Here is a 19,062-nt window from a genome sequence, read left to right as displayed (position 1 = left end):
GTGCCTCGCAAGATGAAAAGAATCCGTTCTGTGATTCTCTTCGTCTAGCAGTTTTTTTGTCTTGCGAAGCAAGCCCATTGACGGATTAGCGTATTAGCGGCTTTTAGCGGCTTATCTGCTGATCGGATCAGCTGATAAGCGGCTTAGCGGCTTAGAAAAGGGGGGTGGAGGAAAAAAAACCAGCAGGAACTCGCAAGACATTGTCGTCTTGCGAAGCAAGCCCATAGGAGATTCGTTTTGCGAAGCACCTCCAAAACGGAAACCTCTTTTGTCTAGCGAGTTTTCCGTCTTGCGAGGCATTCGTCTTGCGGGGCACAACTGTATTGTCACTAATTCTATGGTAACTTTGTGACATGAAAATAGTCAATTTTTCATTTATAAGTTGTGACTATTCATGTGGATCAGTTGCTCATAAATTTCATTGGACTGCATTATTGCATGAACTGGAACAAGTATGAGTTGGCTTTGTTGTGGTAGGTTTGGAATTTGTGCAGAAGGCAATCCCCTTCATGGCTGATTTTGCATTACAGTGGTACCTTGGTTCTCAAACTTAATCCGTTCTGGAAGTCCCTTCCAAAACCAAAGCGTTCCAAAACCAAGGTGTGCTTTCCCATAGAAAGTAATGCAAAATGGATTAATCCAGACTCTTAAAAACAACCCCTAAAACAGCAATTTAACATGAATTTTACTATCTAATGAGACCATTGATCCATAAAATGAAAGCAATAAACAATCTACTCCAGCCACACAATCAATCAATCAATCAATCAGTAGCTGAATTGGGTTCCACACAGTCACAAAAACAAAACAAAAAAGTGCCACAAAAACGCAAAATAAATAGCAAAAACAGACAGACCTCAGCATAACACTCAAAATGGAAGTGTGGAACTCATATCAGAAGCATAATACTCAAAACAGAAGTGTGGCACTCAAAACGGAGCATGTTCGACTTCCAAAAAAAGTTTGCAAACCGGAACACTTACTTCCGGATTCGCAGTGTTTGGGTTCCAAGTTGTTTGAGTACCATGACGTTTGAGAGCCAAGGTACCACTGTACAAGACTAAAGGGGAGCTGTGGTGAGCTGTATTGTCAGAAAAGGTAAATGGGCATTTCTATATTTGGAAGTATAAGCATTTTTTTAATACTTTCTTTTCCTCCCCCACCCCAAGAAGTTACAGTCTCAGCAATTTATCCACAGGATACTTCCTCAGTGTGGGGACAGTACCACATCAGAAGCAAATTTGATTAGCATTTAGTGCTTCAGAGTTAAAAGTAAAAACATGGTATTAAAAGTAGTGAATGTTGCCACTTGGTAGAATCAGCTTATTGCCTATGATGTGCTGTCAGAAAATGGTTTTTATTAAAATACGATTGAATTTTCTAGGAAGATGTGGAAACGGGAGTTCACCTTGATCCAACTACAAAGGAAGTTCAGTTCAACCCAACCTATGACACCATGTTTGCACCTGAGGTAAGCAAACTAACTTTTTTAAAAAATATGAGTAAGTTGGAACAATATTGGCTAACTTTCTTCAAGGAATACCCTGTGAACTATTAAATCGTTTCTGTTTTAAAAACAGTCCTTTTAAATTAGGGACAATACTAAATTCTACAGGTATTTTCTATAAATCTTGATCTGAGGCCAAGCAAACTTGGCTTTCATTTTGTATATGTATACGGCGCTTCATGTTACATTAAAATATGTAATGACATATTTAAACTTTTAAACTAAGTACTTGAAATGTGGCATAGGTAGTTTCTTCTCATAATAAAGCAATAATTTGCACACACGAAAGTAAAAATTGCAGGGTAGTAAATAAAAAAAAATAGAAGTCAGATGTCCTTGTGGACATCTTTTTTAAAGTCATTGTTTAAAATTTCTATAATGAGGCCCCTTAAAGTTGCAAATAGGTATGCTCATCAGGCAAAAATCATGGAATTACACACACAAAGTTCATTTCTGTGTTCGGTTGAAATGCTTAGGATATATCATGTTCAGACCGGGGGAATATTAGACGAGTAAAAGAAAACCATGCATTATTCGCTGTTTATAATCTAGCCAGGGGTTATGTTGTTTCTTTCTCTCTCCCCCCCCCCCATTTGTGGAATCACACAGTTGGTGGGTATAACTGCATCTAGCCTCTCTCTCTGATGAATTGTCATATCTGTATACACGAGCGGAAGCCAAGGTAAAATTCTGAAGGCCTGATTCATAGTAGATGGCCATATGCAATGCAAGTTATTTCTGCTAAATGCTCAGGCAATTCATATGTTTCATGATTTGTCAGATAGGAGGGTCACTTGTACCTCTCTGTATCCCAAAGTATGTGTTCAAATTATGGGTACACTAAAATGTACACAGATCTGTGCTTTATTATTTTTGCATGTTGTTTGTTTTTCTGAGTTTGCACAGTTTCAAAAATATAATCTGGATCTACCCTTATCTTCTACATTAGCAGTATTTATCATAGCAGCAGCTGAGAATGTAGAAAGCATTGTAGTAAGTTACCCTTTTAATTTTTTTTCACAAATCTTAAAAAGAAATACGCTTTAAATGAGTGTGCATAATAAAATCTACTCCAGCACAGCGTGGGGGGGGGGGAAGGTTGGAAAATAATATTTACTATATAAAAGCTGTCAAATAAATGGACCATAAAAACAATTTAATCTTGAAATCGAATATTCCTCATGGAAAAACACCTCTGGGGAAATGCAACCAGTATAAAAATACAATATAGTTAGTTTTAATACATGCAGCTGTCAAAATCTTGAAATTGTTGCTGTCCAAAGCTGTAAGTTATTTTTGTAAGCTTGAGGCAGTTTTCCTAGGTTTACCCAATCAGTAAGTGTAGTTTCCATTCCCCATGGAAAAGCTCATCTGAAGCAAGGATGTTAATATGTACACTAATTTTCTGTTTATTTATTCTTTTATAAAACTTAGTCACAGTTTAGGTTTAAATACTGATTATGAAGTTTCAACCTGTATTAAAAGCATGAGAGTGTATGGGAATGCTTCAATAAATAGAAATGGGTTTGTTCCTCTTAACCCTTGAGAAACAGCAAACAATGCGTGGAAGGAATCTGATTCGATTTAGCAAATGGCGCAACATTACTTTTCTGATGGTTGTGGACTTATTCATTATTTTAGGTTCTCTGTGGGTTATACTATACTTTACAGTAGCTGGTTTGTGAGGTGCCAGCAGGTCCAAGGGTCCCAGGGGCTCCAAATGGCTCTCACCTGGCCAACCTGCTGGACCACACTCCCCACCTAGCCCCCAGAGCCATTTCAGCGATAACAGGCAACGCTGCCAAGCTCAGTTCCCATCCATGGTGCCCACTTGCTCTGTTTACGGAAAATGTGCTAGCCACTCATTTGTTTTGCTGGTCAACTTGTATGCAAAGGCTTTAAAACAGAAAGCTAGTAGGATGGATCACAGTGGATGTTGTCATCAGGACAGGCTTCTCCAACCTAGTGTCTTCCACATGTTTTGGATTACAACTCCCATCATGCATGACCATTGAATATGCTGCCTGAGGCTGATGGGAGTTGTAGTCCAAGAACATTTGGAGGTCATCAGGTTGGGGAAGACTGGATTAGACTAGAGTTGTTGAGCCTTAGGTTAAAAAGTCCAACTAGTTGTGCAGCTCACTGAATGACCTTGGGCCAGCCAGTCACTACATCTCATGTTAAGGATAAAATGGGCAGGAAGAGAATCACTTTTTTTCCCCCGAGAACCTTAGAAGAAGAGCAGGATGAAAATGTTATAAATGCATGGATGCACATATGCATGTAAGTAAAGAGTTGCGTGTGAAATGGCCTTTATTTTTAATGCAGTTTGGGCCGGTGAATCCATTTAGGACTCAGCAGATGGCTGCACCTAGGAACATGCTTTCTGGATATACAGAACCAGCACACATTAATGATTTCATGTTTGAACAACAGAGAAGAACATTTGCAACCTATGGTAAGGTATATTTTTTAGATAATCCTTTTGTGATCTGGAATCTGCTACATTTGTCTGTGGTTGACATGGTCTGATAGAGTTCAAAGGTTTTAAATATACTCTTATCAGTTCTAAATGTTAGCTAGTTCAGATAATTAGAAAAGGGATCCGATTAGGAGTGTAATATCGACATGCTATGTCCTATACAAGGCCATTGATCTTTGTGCATGGGTCAGTACACAGTCAATAGCCGCTTGAGGTCCTTGTCTTCCAGTATGGAGACCTAGAGGTGGCATATGCCGTATCCCTGTTTCCACCAGAATTGTCAGAAACTACAGAGCATGCAGCTTTCAGTTAGCCAGGTAGCTTTAACGTCTCAGTCACTCTTTTATTTGCTAATGTTCCCCCGCCCCAATCTAAATTTTAATTACATGAACTCTGAGGTGGGAGTTCATTATTCAGCATACAACACAGGCAGAAATGTACTTGAGTCTATAAGATAGTTGAAGCTTATTTTAATTACTATGTGCTAAATGTATGTTAAAGTATGCCACAACTACTTATTTGTATTTATATTTGCTATATGATAATTTGGATTTCTTTATTTGTATTTGTGGGCTAGGGGGTGGTTTAAGGGCTTTCACTGGGGAGTGTATTTTCTACTAGTTTGTATACATTAGTATTGTTAATTGTTTTAATTATTTTTGTTCTGTATTTTGTGAACCACCCTGAGACCTATAGGTATAGGGCAGTATCCAGAATTTAAATAATAGTAATAGTAATAATTTCTACCTTCTAATGTAAGTTGAGAGCGCTGTTGAGATTGAACTGCACTTGCTCCAACATATGCATCATGGTGAGATAAGTGTTTTGGTTATGATGTATTTTCCTAAAATAACTAAATAAGTACAGAGCATACTATATCTGCAAGACATGCCTCCAAACTCTTGTCTCTTCAGAAGCTGCTTTGATTCCTAGAACCATTAATGCCGTCCCTTTTCATGCTGGTTCCCCTGGAAACTGCTAGGTTATCCAGGAGTTATGGTTACCCGATCTGTTCCAATTGTGAAATGCTGCTAGAGAAAGTGGAGCAGTGCTGTTGTTAATTCAAGTGGTAGTTAATATCACGAAGAGTATTGTATATTTTCTGAATTTTGTGTGCTACGATTTCGATCCTGACATCCACTAGCAGCTTCTTTGAAAAATGAAGCCTACTTATAAGAGTAACTTAAAGGAAGTGTCAACTAGTGAATGGTATTTTACTATTCAATAGCTTTTGAGATTATTTTGTAGATGTCCTCTGAAAGAGGATCAGTGAACAGGAATTTCACAACAATAGTGGTAGTGAACACAAGGGCAGAAATTCTAAGAAGTACATCTAAACATTGTGCAAAAAGATTGAAGTCTAAAAAGACTCCCTGTGTCCATTCCATAAGCCTCGTGTTGCTGCTTTAAGCAATTGACTGTCAGACAGTCAATTGATTGTGGCAAGTAGAGGGAGGAAGCATCTTCAAGAAACCAAAAGAATGGCTACATAGAAAAAGGAAGACCCTGTCCTTTATTCTTTAGAGAATACTCATTGATGGGGCACATGCTTGTATGCAGAATGTCCCAGGTACAGTTCCATCATTTCTAGATAGGGCGTGGAAAGTCATTTGTCTGAAACCCTGAAGAACCACAGCTAGTTAGCGTAGCTAATATTGAGCTCGACAGACAGACTTATTTCTTTATTTCAACAATTTATATGCGGACTAATTACAGTAATCTCTTAAGTAGTATACAGGTGATTTAGCACAGTATAATGAACATAAAAATCAGTTACAACTATAAAATCAGAACACAGTTAAAATGTCTGCAGAAATAATAACAATAAAAGTCTTCAGTAGCTGCTGGGCATCCAACAGGGAGGGACCTGTGCAATCTCAGCTGGAAGAATTGAGTCCATAGCAGCTTCTGGTGGATCCAGGCTGTGCATCTGAGCCATGAGGATCTGCTGATAGTGATTCCCCAAAGAACTCCGTGATAAGGAACGGATATAATGAATCTGGTGGTCCTTAGGGTATCCTGGACCCAAGCTGTTAAGGGCTTGGTAAAATGATACCAGAGCCTTGAACCTAGCCTATGGGCAGCCAATATACAGGCAGCCAGTGGAAGCTTTTAAGCACCCGAGTGGGAGCAATTGTCTGTCCCTATCATCAGTCTAGCCACAGCTTTTTGCACCAGCTGGAGCCTCTGGTCCAGACCCAAACGTAGCCTTAGTCTTGGTATGAGGCAGCCTCCGATGTTCTGAGAGTAATGTCCCATTTTAACTGAGATTTTTCAAATAAACAAAAATTACATAACAACAAACAAGACACATAAGAGGGCAACCATTTCTGAGCAGCACCAGCTTTACAAATAATCCCAAAGCCATTGGAATCTGCTAATCACGAATGCCTATTCCAATATGATGTCTGAAAATGGTTGTAAATGAAAGTAGAGAGAATGGATAGCAATCTGTGGAGAATTTTTTTATCTCCCATCTGCTTTTACTGTTTCGGAGAGCTCTCCAAAGATAGCCCTTAATGCACCATTGCAATGTCTATATATATGGGGATATGTGCATGTTGCCTTGGAATTAAATATTGGTGTGGTTTCAGTGTACTTTATAAGAAGAAAAATACTTTGCTTTCCTATTGCATCCATGACATGGTGAGCGATTTCTCTCTGTAAAACCACAATAAAATAATTTTCTAAATACCAGGGTGCAGAGAAGGACATATTGTCTGTCTCCAAGAATGCAAGCTTCTTTGCACAGGAATGCACTTCATGCCTAAAATGTTGCTAGCATAAGACAAAGGCACCATTGTCCAGTTCCATCAGGCTAATAAAATACGCTAGGATGTTGGCAGTAGGAACTAATAAATCTAATTCATCCAGATGCTAGGCTGTCTTCCAGGCCCATCTTAGTGCTCCACCATCACAGTGCTGGTAGCTGGTCATAGTCCTTACGCTAACATTAGGGACTAGAATTTATTTTCAGAGTAGCAAAAAAAGAACAAAGCCTCAATTTTGCCCCAACTCTTGCATTTTGTCTTTAAGTAGGTACATTATGTTTCAACCTAGAAAGAGCATTATAGTATGTTTGACAATATTCACTCATTCAGAACTTATTCTTCACCAGCTAAAATATGGTTATACCCATTATGCTTTGTCAAGGCCGTTGAAGTCCTTCGCTTTTAGGAAGGTAGCCAGTCATTACATTCAAGATTTTGCTGTCAGGTTGCAGAGGAGCATTTTATTTTCAGGGGATATATAGAAGGAGAGCGATATCTGGGAATCAGAAGGGAGAGTATTCTTTTTCCATACTCTGACCAGTAATAAAACATTTCTCTACTATCCATAAGCAAGATTCTACCTGCTGCATTATTGAAGCAAGTTTCATGCTGCCAGTGGATTATTCTACCCTGAGCTTGACCTTTGTGTGGATAGACAAACTCTGTGGTTTCATTTGGAAGGGAGCCATTCAGCTGCCTTTTGTCAGCATGCATGCTGGCCAGTGGCACTGCGGATAATTCCATCTTGCAGTGATAGCATTTATAGACCGGATGTCACCGAAACAAATAGTATTTATTAGCAGCCACATACTTGTGTTGACCGCATCACTTTCATGGTGTTTTATGTCAAATAGGAAGGAAGGAAAGGATCCTTCTTGGTCAATCTTGTGTTTTTGGACTGTGCTTTTAGACAACTTGCCATTTGCTTGTAACCTCCCAAAGGCAATTTAATGCTTGTGTCCTTACCACGGCTGAGTCAGTTCTGTTGCCACAGAGAAGGTGGGGAAGAGAAGGCAGCGCAGTCTCACAAATGTCTCCTTCTTTTTAAAGACTAAAACCATACAGTGTTCATCTTTCATTTTATTCAGGTTCACTTCTCAGTGACGGGGAAGGTGAACCGCATGTAGGCCTGCTTATTTGTAATTGGGTTGGGGGGAGTTAAGTCAAAGGTTCTAAGCAGAGACCAGTTACATAAAAAGAGGTCTGTTTTTAAAACAGCAGGTTTCCCCTTACAGCTGCATTTGGAAGTCTCTGTCAGGAAAAAAAGATAGGAATCTCTTTCACATTCTCAGCATAAAGTAGGAGTTGTTCAAAGTCCTTTTCATAAGGAAAAGATGCTGAATGAAATGCAGGCGGCTATAGAGAACACAGCTCCCGCTGAAGATTAAATCTCACCCAGTGGCTCCATTCACGATCACTCGGTTTGAGGGAGCAAACAAATAGTCCCAGAAATGGCATCAATACAGTGAGAGGACAAATAAGCTGCTGTATTGATTTTGACATATATCCAAATTGGCATTTCTGCCTTAAATAAGAACTGTGAAGTTGAATCTACTGAGAAATTGGCTCCTCGGCCCCCATGCAAAGACCTCACTCAGCATAAAACTGGGTTCTATAATGCTTGGCTTATTTATGTGGAATTCTCATCAGAATAGTAAAATCCAGACAGTTGTCATTTACAATGGTCGCCCTTGCAAATTGTTCATGAAAACCCACCTCACCAGCTAGGTTCTGGCAATTGACCAGACTCTGGGTTGGATTGGAGAGTTGCTACTTTCATTAGGCAAGCAGATTGCACTCTAAAACTATTATTCAGTGTAGGTTTGTCAGTTAATTATATTTGTATGCTGCCTTTTGACAGGGTCATTAAGGTTGTTAATATCTGCCACTTTGAGTCAGTTTACTGTAAGCTCAGGGCGTGCAAATCTCTGTTCTTGTGAACAAGTTAACATTGTATTTCATTGGTTGTAGCAGATTCAAGAACAGTCTGCTATGTTCAGCTTTGATAAACAGACTGAGAATTTTGTTTAAACAGTTCATTCTTTGCTGAAAGCAAAGTGATCCCGTCTTCTATAGCAGATGATCCATGACTAGTAGCTGTCATATTAATATACTGGCACCTAGTAATAGATACTTTTGGTTGAGGCCTGCCACATCACCCAAGCTATTATTGGCCTACTTTCTGTCTTTATCTGAATTAAGATAGAATTGACTATAAACTATGAAGCTATTCTCATGTATCCACCATGTGAAAGGGTTGCTAGCATGGCAGGCACAGGGGCACTTGTCCCTACAGAGGCCTTCTCTGGCATCCAGAAGGTCCCCTTCCCTTGGGGAAATCAGGTTTGAAAGAAGCACACTTTTGTATTCTGGGTTCAAACAACATGCTAAGCTGAATGATGACTTAGTTCAGTGCAACAGCAAAATGGCCAGGGAGGAGCAAAGCGGTCACAATTGCCTCTCCAGAAAGCTGCATGTCTGCTCCTTTGTGCTAAGCTGTGCTTTGGCTTCACTGTGATGGATGTGTCCTCAGGGTAAAGGTCTTCTGAGAGTTGGTGGCTGAAACTGGAGCTCTGCCAATAAAAATATTCCACAAGAGGTGAATCTTAAAATGTTATGGTTTTGTCCTTCCACAGGATATGCTTTGGATCCCTCAATAGATAATTATGAAGTCCCTACTAAATATATTGGTTCTGTTGAAGAAGCTGAAAAGAATCAAGGTAAAGAATATTTGTTATAGCGTCGCCTAATTACAAAGTTCAATCAGTTGTGTGTGTGTGCATTACCAAAATGTTTAAAATAAATTCTATATAGTGGATGAAATAGTAGTTTACTTAAGTAGGGAGGTGCTTTTAAGCGACTGATGTTGGACATACAAAGGGACTGCTTCTGGAACATAGCAGAAGTCAGGCATAGTGTGTAAAGAACTGTGTGTATCTCAACTTCTTGACAAAATGCTAACAAGATTTGCATCTTAGATGTTTCTTCATTGGAGAGTGCAGAAGGCGGCGATAAGTCAGTTGCCAATGAAGGCACAACTCTCTAGAAAGGCTAATAAAATATAGCGTATTGAGAGCTGATTGGTTTATCATCTTGTGATTTTACAGCTACCATTCACTTTGCATGCAGTGCTTGTTTCTTGTTTGACAGATCATTTGAAGATGCATGTCCAAGGCCAACAATTGCACACAAAAGCCTCAGCTTCCCCTAATCTAGTACATTCTCTCTTTTCTGACAACACTGAAATGATTCAAGTGGAATGGTGAAGTGTGGAATGTGGAATAATACATTGTTGTTCTTAAAGTGAACCTAGACATAAACTTTTGCTACTGCCTACAGGTCTGACTGTGTTTGAAACAGGACAAAAGAAAATGGAGAAACGGAAGAAATTCAAAGAGAATGATGCATCTAACATTGATGGCTTCTTGGGACCGTGGGCAAAATATGTTGATGAAAAGGATGTTGCAAAACCTTCAGAAGTGAGCACCCCTTGTTTATTCTTCGAAGTAGAATAGTAGTGGTGATGCTTAGTCTGGGATCCCATGTGTGGTCTTAGGGGAGTTCCTCACATCTTGCATCAGGGTGTTTGGCTTTCCCTTCCAGCTCCAGCTGCTTTTATTGTATTGAATGCCTTGAGAGTCCCCTGAGCTTCTGGTGACTCTGGGGATGGGACACGGAGGGCTGCAGTGGGAGGGGTCTTGAAAAGTTCCCCTTGTCAGAATCAGTGTAGGTTTATTTGGGCAATCTTTCTGAAGGTGCAGCAAGTGACAGGAGATGCCAGGGCTGCACACCAGTGGTGGTGGGGAGCTGGAGCCAATAGTGGGCCCAAAGCAAGAAGTGGCCAGTGCAGAGTTAACTGTGTCTACCCACCATGTTGGGCTGAATTCTTTTATATTGTACATGTGCATCTCTGCTGTTCCTTCTTGGCCATTTGTGTGCTTTCTATTGCTCCCTTCCATTCAGAAACTGCTGCTTCTTGAAGCAGCAGCAAGGTTGATCTCTTCTCCATTGGGTGCTTGTCCCCCTAGCAACATTTGCCCCCTTCCTGTCTCAATATTGGGTGCCTTTCTCAGGAGGCTCTTGTTCTGTGTCTGGATTTTCCTTCTGCCTGACTTAGTTCCTAACGAGAGGAATCTGACACTGCCATAAAGGGAAACTATTCGGCAGGGTGTCGGAGGCTTGGAGACCCAACTATAGAGCTCAGTGGCTAGAGCAACATATTTTGAAGTGGGTTCTAAGTGCCATGCTTTTTTACTCAGTCTCTGAGCCCGCACATATGCCCTGACTATCTTCACTGTGGTGGCAGGTGATCAGAGTGATTTCTGCGTGAAGGTATGGGACATGCCACTGTTTCCAGTCCCAGATACAGTAAAACATTGGATTTGTCCATTGATTTTTGTAGGCATTTATCACTTTCATCTCAGTGGTGCTACTTAAAATTAGCGTCTTGCTGTAAGCCAATAAATTACTTATCAGGTCAGTAAGAGTGTTCTCCCTACCCTTTTTATACCTGTACCTCTTCCTCCCTCCTTATTTCCAGCTGGTCAATTTCATTTCACCCTCTACTTGGTTTTCTGCTCACTTCATATTGAACTGCTTTTGGGGTTCCACCTTTTGACTTCTGCAGACTTTGGAGTTGTGTATGGCTGTTGCTGTTTGACTATATAAGCAATGAATTGAATCAGAATTGGGAAACATGTTTAGAATTTATTTTGCGAAAACTTGTTTCTAAACTGAATAGTTTACTGACCTTTTGTTTAACATGCTTTTTTGACCTTCCCCCCCCTAAATAGCATTAAAATTGGAAACTAAGTGAATTCAGTGAAAATATTCTAGATTTTGTTGTAAAAACAAGTCTGGTAATTTTTCATGTTTGGGCTACTTAGGAAGAACAGAGGGAACTGGATGAAATAACAGCAAAGAGACAAAAGAAAGGCAAACATGAAGATGATAAGCCTGGAGAAGAGAAGACTATTTTGCATGGTAAGTGCTTTCTTTAGCAGCTGATTTGCATTTCCTGCATCTACTTTCAAACACTTGTTTATCAGGAATAATAGATGTTGTCATTTATACGCTATGTTAGTTCTTCTTGCAGCATACCACATAGGAAGAAACGATCTCTAAAAGAAAACATGGTGCCAGAGACACAAGGGGGATTTCAGTAAGGAAGAAACTTAGAAACAGCCTGGTTTTGTTGTTTCTGGTAACACCGGAAAGAATTTCAAGATGTGGTTAAATTTAGATTGCGGCAGATTGTATTATTGGGAACACTGTGGAAATGTCATTTGCTTGTATATTCATCTCAAATGTCAGTTCCTTGTATTTTAATTTGGCAGCCTCCTTTTCTTGGCTGTCATTTGTACCACATCAAACTTAATCGTTTGAATCTTTACTTTTGTCAACTTTTAGATCATTACATATTGATCTTGCCTCATTTTTGACGATATACGAATGTAGGCTTCATTGTTGACTATAAAGGCTTGAAATTGTCATTTTGAATTTTGCTGCTGATGTGGAAGCAATTCATAGGATTATGGAGAAAAGTCTTTTTTGTTCCCCACTTCTACATCATGCATTTTCTTAACCTAATGTTTCGCTCCTCTCTTTGTCACATCTCTCCTGAGATTCACACATGTGGCAGGACTTCATTCACATCTCCTTTTTTATAGAACCCTCTTGCCCATCACCACAAATGCAATGATAATTTGCAAGTTAACTTTGAAATTTGAAGTTACATGCAGTGTTTTAATGTACATTTCACTGCTTGGTGCCTTCGTCGAAGACTGCAAGGGGTGTGCAGAAATTGCAAACAGGATTTCTGAATTGTTTCTCATTGGATTTTCATAAACCAATAAAAAAAAACCTAACATTGCAGTCAAATCACTTTTGATGTTTCTTCATACAGAACTGGGTATTTTAAACATAAATATTATACAGCGTTGGGTATAGCATTTTAGCCTATGGAGATTTAAATTGTCATCTAAGAGGCATGAAAAAGCCAACTAGAATAAAGTATTTAAGATCATGAATGTGTGTATCTGGTCAGGAGTAGTTAGTTTTTGAGCTGTGCAGTTAGTAGATTATTCATTTTAATCACCATTGTGTCCTAAAACTGATTTCATTCGTGTCATATTTGAGGGAGACGGTAAATCTGCATGTTCTAATTTTGTTTTGTTTATTTTGCAGTCAAAGACATGTATGACTATCAAGGGAGATCCTATCTTCATGTTCCTCAGGATGTTGGGGTTAACCTACGTTCAACAGTACCCCCTGAGAAATGCTACCTTCCTAAGAAACAGATCCATGTATGGTCTGGTCATACAAAGGTAAGAGACAATTAAAATATTAAGTTTTCTTTGTTTCATAATTATGGGCCCGGCATCATTTTTTTCCCCCCAATTTCAAAAATTGCCCTTGCACAAACTTATTTCATGTGCCAGCTTGTATTAATTCAGTACTTGGCGATCCTATATAGGTGGAGACACTTGTGGGTAGATTCAGCTGCCCAGTTCTCTTAGCAGAAGCCAGCACAAGGACTACTAGCACAGCTGAACTTTCCCCCGTGCTGGCTCCAAATCCTCTCTGGTGGGTGGGGAGAACAACCAGAATATGGGGTGAGAAGGAGAAATAGGAGGTCGAATGTCCAAAGTCTTCCAAATGCAGCACTGTATGGTGGCTCAGCCAGTTGCTAAACTTGCCAAATTATTTCCTTTGCCACTAGGTAAGGTTCCTCTGCAGTGGAGGCAGGAGTGGGCTCTGCATTATCCCAGTTCTCACCCATAGTTTAGACCGGTGTCATTGGATGCACAATAGTGTTCGTTTGCTAATGGTGTGTGAAAACCTTATTGCTATATTCGGAACTATGAGTATTTAATTTCACACTCTATATAGGCCATCATTCTTTCACCATTAAGCCATGATACAAGCACACAACTCCCCTGAGATGCAATTCTCTCAGCCAGTTACTCTCCTAACTAATAATTCCCTGTCATGGGTCCCTGTTAGTGAACTAAACTGGCTTTGAGAAATGTGTTTCCTTATTCATTCAGAGGTTATTTATATATTTTGCACTGGTAGTCCTCACTGTACATTTTGTAGAATTACAAGTGTGTTTCTGTGATTTTATGTTGCTAATCTTTGAGACTTTCTTAGGGAGCTTATACAAATTCAGATGCCTACTTAGAGATGGTGGGAATGGAACGGCAGAAAGTATTCCTCAAACTTTAGCACATATAGCTGTCATTTAGATGCAGTATGCTTAACTTGAATCCATTAGGGCCCCCAAAGCCATGGACAAACCTGCAAAACCTTGATTCAGTTAGATTTGGAGTGCCTGCTTAGTAGTTACTCCCAGGCTTTTTCTATATGTCATATGAAACTATGAGCCTGTGTCAATGAAGTTGTTGCGCTAGTGAAAGCCAGTGCAATGAGTCCAGTAGTGCAACAAAACTACCCCCAGTGTGTGTGCCCTGTTGTTGTTTAGTCGTGTCCGACTCTTCGTGACCCCATGGACCAGAGCACGCCAGGCACTCCTGTCTTCCACTGCCTCCTGCAGTTTGGTCAAACTCATGCTGGTAGCTTCGAGAACACTGTCCAACCATCTCATCCTCTGTTTTCCCCTTCTCCTTGTGCCCTCCATCTTTCCACTGTACTGTCCCCAAATTGGGTTGGGAGAACCCCAAGAACCATGCATGGGGTGGGGGTAGGAGGGGGGAATTCCACTGATAAAGCTGTACTCTTAAAAACAACAGCAACAACCAGAGCCTTTTATTCAGCGGTGAGAATAAAAATCGGGTGAGAATAAAAATCAGCATGATTTCAAAACATTGATAATGTTTTGAAAAGGAACCCATTTTCCAAACACACAGTACACGTTTCTTTGTTAAGAGGTTTGGTGGGCACCAGTGCAACTTGTGCTACTTACTCTGTTCAGTAGTATCAAGATAGCGACCTGTTGAATCAGCAAACAGAATTGTTGCTGCGCCAACAGCTAAGTTAGTGGCATTGGCAGCCACCCTTTAACAATGAATGTCTCCTATAGGATTAAATATGAACAAGTTTGGAAAGAAAAGAAAAATATTTGTAGCTATTTCATAGTTGTTTTTATTTATAAGGGAGTCAGCGCTGTCAGACTGTTTCCTCTTTCTGGCCACTTGCTGTTGTCTTCTTCCATGGACTGTAAAATTAAGGTGAGTACCTTCAGAAAGTACACTTACTGCTGCCTACAGATGGTTAAATTCACATCAAAACATGTTGGGATATGCCTCCCCTTCCACACTCATGTCAAGGGAAATTCAGTTGTTGCCTTTTTGTTGCGCTAAAGTAATAGGTCAGGTTTATGATGGAATCTTCTGTTTATCATGAAACAAATACAGTGACGCTTTGATCATTGTAAAGCAACAAGAAGAAATATATACCAAGCAGGCCGCCGTACAAACTTTTTGTGTGGGGAGGGGAATCTCCTTGGTCAGTGGCTTTAACTTAGCCTGTAGAGGTCAAGTCATATACAGTAGTGCCTTGCAAGACGAAAATAATTTGTTCCGCGAGTCTTTTCGTCTTGCGATGTTTTTCGTCTTGCGAAGCACGGTCCGTCGCAACTGCGCCTCTTCAAGCGGCTTTAAGAAAAAAGCGCAAGATGTTTTCGTCTTGCGAAGCAAGCCCATAGGGAAATTCACCTAGCGAAGCAACGCAAAACAGAAAAACCCTTTCGTCTAGCGAGTTTTTCGTCTTGCGAGGCATTTGTCTTGCGGGGCACCACTGTATTCTGGTAACCTTTACTGTTTCTTTCTGTTTCCTTCAATAATGATGACTTCAAATAGATGTCTGACATGTGTTCAGCTACTCTGCACTGACACCTTGCTCAAAACAGGCAGCAATCCATCTCCATAAGTGAGGGAAAGAAATGCACACCTGCCTCTCCATAAAGCAGAGGCCTTCGTGCATAACAGCCCAGTTTTGTGCTGTTTCTACATTTAAAAAATTCCTGAAAGGGGGCTGCAAAAGAAATGGGCTGTCATGCATGCAAACCTTTGCATGGAAGATGCACCTCACATGTTACTGTTTGTGTTTGAGCTCGAAAGTGGATTGCTACTCAACTAAAGTATGTGGTACAGGCTATGCTTTTCCAAAACTGCTGTTAATTGAGACAGCATGTAGTAGTTCTCTTATGTCCCAGTCCACCACACTAGCCACTACATTACACTGGTTTTCTCTCTTTAGGGATGCAGTATTTATTCAATTTATCTTAATTTCTTTTGATCAGTGGAAAATGTGACCCTGTTTTTTCAAAAGTGTATAACTGTTCTCTGCTGCCTTGCCGGATATTGTCGAGAGAAGAAAGTGCTAAGGAGTAAAACCTACACAAATCAGGAGTGGAGTCCTTAAGACGGTAGGATGGTGCCTTGTACGCCTCCTTCCAGCAACTCCTGCAACCAAGCTGGTGCCAAATGTATTGCTCTGCTTTCCTTTGGGCCCCATGAGTGAGGCTGAGAGAGGGGTCTCGTCCGTCTGGGCAGCCCAGGAACCCCCTACACACCACCCAGGATTGCGCCCCGCGAGGTCACCTTGGTGCTGCAAACGCAGCAGTATGTTTCTCAAGACAGGCGGGTGCCAACAATTCAATATGTACTAAGACATGGGGGGAGAGGTAGACGTGGCAATGCAGCTGCACTTTCCTTCTCCATTACTGCTTCCCTTGTTTGTTGATAACGCAGTTCCAAGAAGTAGTTCTGTGAATATCCTATGAACCAGCAAGTTCTGTTGGTATAACATTTTTCAAATCACACAGTTAATTACATTTTGTACCTGTTTTGTTATATTATGGGAATTACTTTTTAAAAAACCATAGCTTTTCATTCAGTAGGTGTTCTAAAGCTTTTTTAACCAAGAAAGAATGTTAACAGTACTGGATTTGAAATAGTGTAAATGTATGTTTTTCTTAGGGATGCGGGTGGCGCTGTGGGTTAAACCACAGTGACTAGGACTTGCCGATCAGAAGGTCGGCGGTTTGAATCCCCGCGAAGGGGTGAGCTCCCGTTGCTTGGTCCCAGCTCCTGCCCACCTAGCAGTTCGAAAGCACGTCAAAGTGCAAGTAGATAAATAGGTACCGCTCCTGCGGGAAGGTAAACGGCGTTTCCATGCGCTGCTCTGGTTCGCCAGAAGTGGCTTAGTCATGCTGGCCACATGACCCGGAAGCTGTACGCCATCTCCCTCGGCCAATAAAGCGAGATGAGCGCCGCAACCCCAGAGTCGGTCACTACTGGACCTAATGGTCAGGGGTTTTGTTTTGTTGAATTGCTTCAAGAAATTTTATGGGAAGCGATTCATAAATGAGGCAAAAATAAGATGGGTTTAATTTAAAATAATAAGTCGTGTGCATTAGCTGTTCTACTTGCATTTTGTGTCTTCCTTAAACCATATTGTAAAATGTATTTTCCACCCATCAGCTCTGGGAAGTATATGGTGAACGAAGATGCTTAAGAACTTTCATTGGTAATACTTTTTTTATTTTTTTTTAAATCAGCTTTTTAATAAATGATAATTGCGTCAGATTCCAGTTGTGTGCTGCCTTTAGCAATATGTCCAAATATTAATGTGTGCCTCAAGGGAATAATTAGAAGTGATGGATGCTAAGAAAATAATTATTGAGCATGGTAGTTTAAAATCCTCCCTGCGGTACAATTCATTCATTCATGTGTGGTACATAGCTAAACACACGTTTCTCCCAAGTAAAGCAATTGGGTGGTACCAGAGGGGAGGGCAAGGGAAGCTCCCACCCCAACAAATAGCTTATTCTCCCCCCCCCCCCCGATCTTCAGGGCTGCTTGTTTTTAGAATGGGGTCATTAACGTGAAGTGTATGTATTTTTGCTCAGCATCTCTTTCCACTTACATTTTAAAAACTATGGTTCACGTGAAGTAGCTTAAGGACACCCTGACCCTAGTGAGGGATGGTGCACAGGTGGATCTAGGCCTCCCTGTGCGCAGCCACTGCTGAATTGAGAACTGCTTACGCAAAAAGGTGCTGTATCCCTAGTTTCCAGTGTTGGATTGAGAGCCACAGTCACAGCACTTGAGCCCAAATGGTTTGTGCTCTTAATTGGATAGAATAGCTTGCTTTTAAGGGGAAGCAGGGGCAATGGAGATGGGAGGACTGAATAGAGGGGGAGATAAAAGTGCCTGAGCCATATTGCAAATCACAGACACTGCGCGTCCAACAACTGCCCTAGTACCGAAAAGAAAAACGTCTGGTACCCTTTCCTACTAATACTATATATATTTCTCCTGCAGGGCACAGTAAAGCTGTTAGAGATATATGCTTTAACAATGCTGGGACTCAGTTTCTCAGTGCTGCATATGATCGGTATCTTAAACTCTGGGACACGGAGACAGGTAGGCGAATGCTTGTTATGTTTCCTCTTCTGATACCTGTATTTTTGTGAATGACAAATACAACTGTTAAAAGTGCAACAGGGTGGCAGGAGCGCAGATCCCTGTACAGCATTATCATCTTAGAATAGCTTTGCTTTTTGGATGCATTTAAACCGTTCTGGAAAATGGTTGGTTCAAAAGTGAATAAGGGTGTATTTATCAAATAGGATAAGGAAACATAGCTCAGTGATAGAACATCTTGACACTCTGGCATTTTCAGGGTGGGCTAGGAAACACCATTGTCTGAATCCTGGGGAGTTCACTGCCAATCAGGACCACTGTGAACAATCTTGAGTTAGATGAGTTAGAGTGGTTTGAGGGTAACTGCCTATATTTCTGTACTGCAGAAATTATATTTGTTGGCAAAACTAGGTTTGTTGCTTTGTATTGCATGAAATGGCCCTCAGTGGATTGGGTTTGGTAATCTGGATGTAAGGCAAATGGCACACCCATCAGAAATATAGGTTGAGGCTTATTTTATTATGTGCAAAATTGTCATCCCACCATACAACCCAACAGCTACAACAAAACGAAGAAGCTGGGTATGTGAATCTCTTCCTCTTCATTGATCTGTTTCCCCTCCCCTCCCCTCTCTAGGACAGTGTATTTCAAGATTCACAAACAGGAAAGTTCCCTACTGTGTCAAATTCAATCCAGATGAAGATAAGCAAAGTCTTTTTGTAGCAGGAATGTCAGATAAGAAAATTGTACAGGTAAGTTAGAAAATTCAGAGTATTTGGTAAAGATCATGCAGAAACAATTTGAAGATCAAACCAATTGACTATTTAACCAGAATTCCTTTCCTATTGTTGCAGTAATAATAGGCTATTTCTGTTACAAAATACTTGGTTTTTAAAAATGGATCATTTTCTT

General features: G+C 40.5%; 1 protein-coding gene across 4 annotated transcripts in view; it reads left to right on the top strand.

The window, feature by feature from the left end:
- The window catches only part of CDC40 (cell division cycle 40), an 89,368-nt gene that overhangs the window by 64,226 nt on the left and 6,080 nt on the right, over positions 1-19,062 (top strand). For all 4 annotated transcript variants that reach the window (XM_082216774.1, XM_082216775.1, XM_082216773.1 and 1 more), the window contains 10 exons: positions 1,385-1,471; positions 3,836-3,965; positions 9,397-9,480; positions 10,100-10,239; positions 11,647-11,743; positions 12,947-13,086; positions 14,875-14,949; positions 17,206-17,251; positions 18,049-18,150; positions 18,787-18,902. In XM_082216774.1, coding sequence (XP_082072900.1) covers positions 1,385-1,471; positions 3,836-3,965; positions 9,397-9,480; positions 10,100-10,239; positions 11,647-11,743; positions 12,947-13,086; positions 14,875-14,949; positions 17,206-17,251; positions 18,049-18,150; positions 18,787-18,902 — 1,017 coding nt within the window. The remainder of the gene's footprint in view (positions 1-1,384; positions 1,472-3,835; positions 3,966-9,396; positions 9,481-10,099; positions 10,240-11,646; positions 11,744-12,946; positions 13,087-14,874; positions 14,950-17,205; positions 17,252-18,048; positions 18,151-18,786; positions 18,903-19,062) is intronic.

The sequence above is a fragment of the Podarcis vaucheri genome, assembly GCF_965113315.1.
Source record: "Podarcis vaucheri genome assembly, chromosome: 3".
Taxonomy (NCBI): domain Eukaryota; kingdom Metazoa; phylum Chordata; class Lepidosauria; order Squamata; family Lacertidae; genus Podarcis; species Podarcis vaucheri.
Note: the sequence above shows the minus strand (reverse complement) of the source record. Positions and strands in the feature narration are given on the sequence as shown.